Source organism: Phalaenopsis equestris, unplaced genomic scaffold (genome assembly GCF_001263595.1).
Source record: "Phalaenopsis equestris unplaced genomic scaffold, ASM126359v1 Scaffold001202, whole genome shotgun sequence".
Taxonomy (NCBI): Eukaryota; Viridiplantae; Streptophyta; class Magnoliopsida; order Asparagales; family Orchidaceae; genus Phalaenopsis; species Phalaenopsis equestris.
In genome coordinates this window covers 38,607-44,601 of record NW_018165641.1, presented here as the reverse complement: position 1 = coordinate 44,601, position 5,995 = coordinate 38,607, and the positions used below count along the sequence as shown (strand labels likewise).

Here is a 5,995-nt window from a genome sequence, read left to right as displayed (position 1 = left end):
TACATTCCTTCATCTCATCTTACCTTGCCAGCGTAGCCTGAGATGTGACCAATTTAGGAAAATATTCACATTTATGTAATTAATAGCTTGAATCAGTATTATTAATTTTTTTTATTAAATTAAATGATTAACCAACTAATTACTATGAATATGTTTATTTTATAAAATCATAAATAGCAACCATCTCTTTTAGCCTTTACCGGTTGCTAGCAGTATAACCAACGGTTCTTTAGGGGCACACGGCCAGCTTTCGTTCTCTGACTTCCCAACAACAGAAAAAAAAAAAGATAGAAAAAGAAGGAAAAAAAAAAAAAAAAAAAAAAAAAAAAAGCAAGCTTGAGAGCTGCCGGACGCAGAGATAGATGGAGGGAAAAAGCATGAAAAATTGAAAAGGGCGAGAAAAAGCAACGAATCGCAAAACCCTAGCTATTTCCACTTCCGAAATTAGCTTCCATGGACTGGAATCGAACAAACCATGCCAGATCCCGATATCAGAGGACTCCAAGTTGGCTGCATAAAGCTCCGGATCGCTTGATCTCGCCCCTGCTCAGTTTTGCCCAACAAGCCGCTGCTGGTGGCTACAGCTTCTAGATTGGACCCATTGACGGCACTGATGCTGCCTCCGCCGACTGCTTGCCCTTCAGATCTGAATGTTTTATTAACTGACAAAGCGAGGAATGGGAAGGCCTCCTCAGATTCGCGACCTACGAGGTACAGTTGCCCGAGCTTATAGTACCATGCGATGTGTTTTTATTTCATTTTTCTGGGTTTCATTGCTTCTGATTAGTTTAGAAAGAAAAATGCGTTTGAAAGGTTGTAGGCGAATCTGTTAATTGAGAACTATTGTGAGATTAAACTCTTTGGATGGATATTGTCTTCTTCCTTCTTGATGTGAACTACCGAATTAATGGATTGGAGTTGCCTTCATGCGTTTTATTTTCCTCTGTGCTTTTTACAACGAGATATTTTCTAATTCTATTAAATGGAATATTTTTTTAATCACCATTGAAATATTGTTGTGCCATAACCGTCTGTTAGTACTGTTTTTTCTATAAACTTTTTATTATATGTTGTGGAGAAATAAATTCTTTCTCAATACTGCTTTGAGCTAGCGAATCGTGCTATGAGTGAGCCCTTGTGCTGGAAAGCCTTCAGGAGTAGCTTTGGGTATCTTGGAAGTTGGGCGAGATGTTAGTTTGAAACGGAGATCAAGGTGAATAATTATATCCCTTTTCTTTGATCGTGTACATTCTGAATGCTGATTTGTAGCGTTGTTGTTGATTTAAATTGCTTTCTTATGCGGAGAAGAAATTTTGTTTGTCACCTTGATCTGTCTCTTTATGGCTGTCAATGGGTTGTTTTTTTTATTTTTCATAGAAGTGGCTGGCCAAGTCTCTTGATTATTTCTCTGTTATAGTTCAAAGATGAATGTTATTCAGAACCATTATTTAGTGAATACTTTGGATTCAAATCTCGCTTGCTTAATTTTGCACTTGCAGAGTTGCCAAGACTACCGCTTAGATTGCTGCTGCTAAGTTATACGGCACTAGTGGTTTTGGTGCAAGTAACAACTGAGGATTTGCTGCCCAGACTAGAGTTGGAAACAGTTTTTGTAGCTTCATCTGGTATTCCGCTTAGTAGCAAACCTGCTGTGTACTTCAGTAGTATACCATCCACCAGATTTACATCGGCTGCAGGTCTTCATCTAGCTCGTAGAGGACTGAAGACATTGAAAATTGCGCCTCCACCCAATATGGTCTCTGCCACTATGTATCTAGGTTCACCAACAACTACCGATGAAACTTCTTCAAGTTCATCACACTTATCAAAACGAGTAATGCAACGGAGCCAAGAACTTTCTCCAACATCTGTGGGTGTACCTTCTCCCGTGGGGGACAAATCTAGCTCAGACACGAATGTCAGCTCAGTTCCACCTAGTTTAGCAGAGCCTCCAATTTCTCATCATTCCGGTGAGCTAAATTTCTTGGAAAACCATGAGATTGTTGACTTATAGCAATATGAAATTGGTTTATTCTACTATAATCAAAGTGAATTTTTCATGCTGTGCTGGTACTGGTACATGCCAATATTATGGCTCCATTGCTAATTATGGTAACCTTGCTAGTGAATGTCTTTGCTTTGTTTTATATACTCACATTCAATATATCATCTTATTTTTCATAAGTTGACCTGACTTTCAGAATGCTACTAACCCTCTTCTTGGTCATTGATTGATGATAGTGCTGATAACTTTCAGCATAATTTTTGGTGTTTTTGGCTACTTTTTTCAATAGAACTTAGGTTTTTGTGGTTATTTATTTGACCTTGAGAATTATTTAGTTTATGTTTTGTGGCAGGATGCTGTGGGCTGAACATGGTCCAGAGACGGGGTACAAGAGATTGTCATTGTGTTTATCCTGTAAAAGTGGAGCTGTTCCTTTGGAATGTTTCTCAGAGATCAAATTGGAGCAATGAATTTCTGGAAAAACTAGCTTTTCAACTTAATCTGCAAGTCACCCAATTTGAGATCGATAACTTCTACGTCGTTGGCTTGTCAGGGCTAAATATCACGATGGACATAGCCCCACATTCTGGGATAAGTTTCTCTGCAGCTCAAGTTCATGCAATGAATACTTCACTTGCTTTGCATGAAGTGTTTATTGATCCTGATGTAATTGGAGGCTATAAAGTTCTTAATTTTACTTGGTTTGAGCCACCAGCTCCTTCCCCTGGTAATTCTTACTTCTCTCATTTTAAATGCATACTATTATAGGAAATTTTTTGCAACATTCCGGTAGTTTCTTTATGATGTTTAACTGTTTGACAAGCTGTGTTTGGTTGGTTGTATTAAAGGCAAGCTATGTGAGGCTACACCGTCTTACACACCTCATAGGCTAGTGCTATTATTAAGGCATGCTTAGGAGAGAGCCTTGCTTTAATGTGTACGAAAATGTAGCAAGAGCTTCATCTTGATTTTAGATATTGGTGTTAATGTTTTAAATGCTCAACATAGTTTTGGATGATGAAATTTGATATGTGATGATTTGAAAATATCATTATGAGTTTGAGAAACACATTTGCTCTGTTGGAAACAAGTTTATCAAATTTAAGTGCAAGAACTCAAGCGGTGGGATTGTAATTTTTAATGATGAGCAAATCTAACATAGTAAGAGATTGAGAGCAGTGAATAGAGGGATTGAGAAGAGATCATGGATATGATGAATATGGGATAGATAGTTGTGATGATTAAATTATACTAGGGTATGCAACTACAGACCTAAGTATCTACTCATTTAAATTTAGTTACTTAATTTTTTTAACTCAAATGTGACGGAACTTGAAATTTCACTGTTTGAGCAAACATAATTTTATGTAAGGATCACCATTTCATATACTTTAATATAACATTCCTCTTAATTTAAAAAGTTAACGGGCAATATAACTATTTCTTAGCTCCTCACTTCTTGCGGGCAATTACATATAATTATGCCTAGTACTCACCTTGAGTGTGCTTGATACTTTTGAAATCATTGAGTGTTATGTACTTGTTTCTTGTTGGAGAAATTAAATTAACTAGAGTTCTTGTAGATTATTTAATGAATGATACTAATTTTTATTTTTCTTAAATATCTATATTGGCGGTAGGTAGGGCTGTCAAAAAGCTCGTTGTTTGCGAATAGCTCGTCTACTTGATAAATATCTTGGGTTCAAATCATTTTTTATGTAAGCAAGCTGAATACAAACAAAATTTAAGCTTGAATTATAATTAAGCCGAATACGAATAATCTTTTGTTCGATCGTGTTCGGCTCATTTTAGTTTGAAATAAGGAAATTATATATTTTATTCATATAATAATATATTTCATATTTATATCTAAGTATAAATCACAACTCGTGTGCTATGTGGTTCTGCACTTTTTATTACATAAAATTTTGCAGGTTTAAATCTAAACTAGTCAATTCGAGCCGAATAAGAGCTAAAAATGAACATGAATATTCTTTTGAGCCAAACACGCACACACTGTTCATGAATCATCCAAACACAAGCCAATTTTAAACTAAAAAAAAATGCCGAATGCAAAAACATATTCAACTTGCTTAAGCTTGGCTCCTTTACACCTAGAGGTAGGTTTATTCGTCTTCTCTTGCTCAAATCTAAATCCCTACCACACTTTCCAACTCTTGTCTTTTATCTCTCTTAAGGTTGAACCTCAAATACCCCCTCTAATTTGTAAGACCCCATATGAATTGCAGTTTTCTTTTTCTCTTTATAACAAAAATAGAAACATGAACATTAAGTAGATAGATTCCCTATAGGAAACATTTTTCACTCTTCTAATTATGGATATGTCAGGTTTTAATTTTGTTCACTTGTTGGTTCTAAGCAAGAACATGGATTCTTTGATGGGCTTGGAATCCATAACTTTGGGTAATTAAAGGTATACTAGATTTTGCTTAGACAAATATGTCTTATGGAATTGGCAATTAAATAAAAATCATATATAAAAAGGTACCTTGTTTTTTGGAAAGAAGCTCAACTTTATCTTGGTCTTGTTTGGCGGCCTTATAGTGGAAGGAAGTCATGGAATTGGCAATTAAATAAAAATCATATATAAAAGGTACCTTGTTTTTTGGAAAGAAACTCAACTTTATCTTGGTCTTGTTTGGTGGCCTTATAGTGGAAGGAAGTTGCTCTCTTCTTGAAAATGGTAGTTTGTGATGTGCGTTCTAGAAAAAAAATAGATTGGTTCTCCATCAATTGAAGGTTTAAAATTTCACGGTTAGTTATTGTGATATTTTTTGTCCATAAGAAAATTTATATGTTTTGAGGTATAAGCCCTAAAATCAACTATTTATGCTAAATAAGGAATATTATACACACATGCAACTGTGGAATAAAAATTCATATATTAATATCCTAACCTATTAATATTGTCATAAAACATTTTAAAATAATAAGAAGTGACAAATTGCAGAAGTACCAAGTAATATATTAATATGATAACATCAAATAATACAACAACAAAACTTTATCCCATTAAGTGCTGTCGGCTACATGAATTCTTTTTCTCCATTGTCCAATTGAGTGTCAACTTTTTTTTTTATTCTAATAGATTAAGATCATTTTCTTATACAGCATGCCCAAGCCTTTTTTCGCCTACCTCTGTCTTTCTTAACATAAGTCAAATCTAAAACATCTACTCTCCTAATTGGATCATCAAATGGTCGAGGTTTAATGTGACCAAATCATCTAAGCCGACTTTCTCTAATCTTGCCTACCATTGGAGCTACACCAATCCTTGCACGAATAGATTCATTTCACATTTTATCTCTTAGTGTCAAGTTACTCATTCACTAAACATTCTCATCTCAGCAACACATAACTATATTTTATGCATCTCTTTTAAAGGCCAACATTCTGCATCATAGAGCATTGCAGGCCGCACCACCTCGATCTTATAAAATTTTCCTTTTAAGGCTAATCGGTACTTTTCTATCATACAATAGGCCTGATGCATTCCTACACTTCAACCAATCAACCTGAATTCTAATAATGACATCCCCATCTATATCACCATCACTTTGAACAATAGATCTGAGATATCTAAAACCTTCACACATTTTAAAGATTTGATCATCCATAGTTATAACCTTGTCGTTAGATTTACTACTACTAAAATTACAATTCATATATTTAGTTTTAGATCTTTTCAAACGATGTCCTTTAGAATTCAATGTAGACCTCCTTAATTCAAGTTTCTCCTAAATTTTTTTTCTAGTCTTATCCAGAATGAGGATATCATCAACAAAAAGCATACACCAAGGTATATCCTCTGTAAATGTTCAGTAAGAGCATCCATAACTAAAACAAAAATATATGGGCTTAAAAGCTGATACCTGATGTAATACAACTGAAATATGAAAATATTTTGTCAATCCTTCTTTTTGAACATAAGTAACAACTCTAGTATATATATCTATAATGACTTAAATA

The 5,995-nt window shown here is 34.6% G+C and overlaps 1 protein-coding gene across 1 annotated transcript; it reads left to right on the top strand.

Annotated features, from left to right (window-relative positions):
• Window positions 1–205: 205 nt before the first annotated feature.
• LOC110033506 (probable receptor-like serine/threonine-protein kinase At4g34500) lies at window positions 206–2,732 on the top strand (the record flags this gene model as incomplete). The annotated part of the gene is given in 3 exon segments (XM_020737509.1): window positions 206–711; window positions 1,500–1,970; window positions 2,358–2,732. Coding segments are annotated over 3 exon segments (880 nt in total), but the record flags the coding sequence as incomplete, so codon positions are not given.
• Between the last annotated feature and the right edge of the window lie 3,263 nt (window positions 2,733–5,995).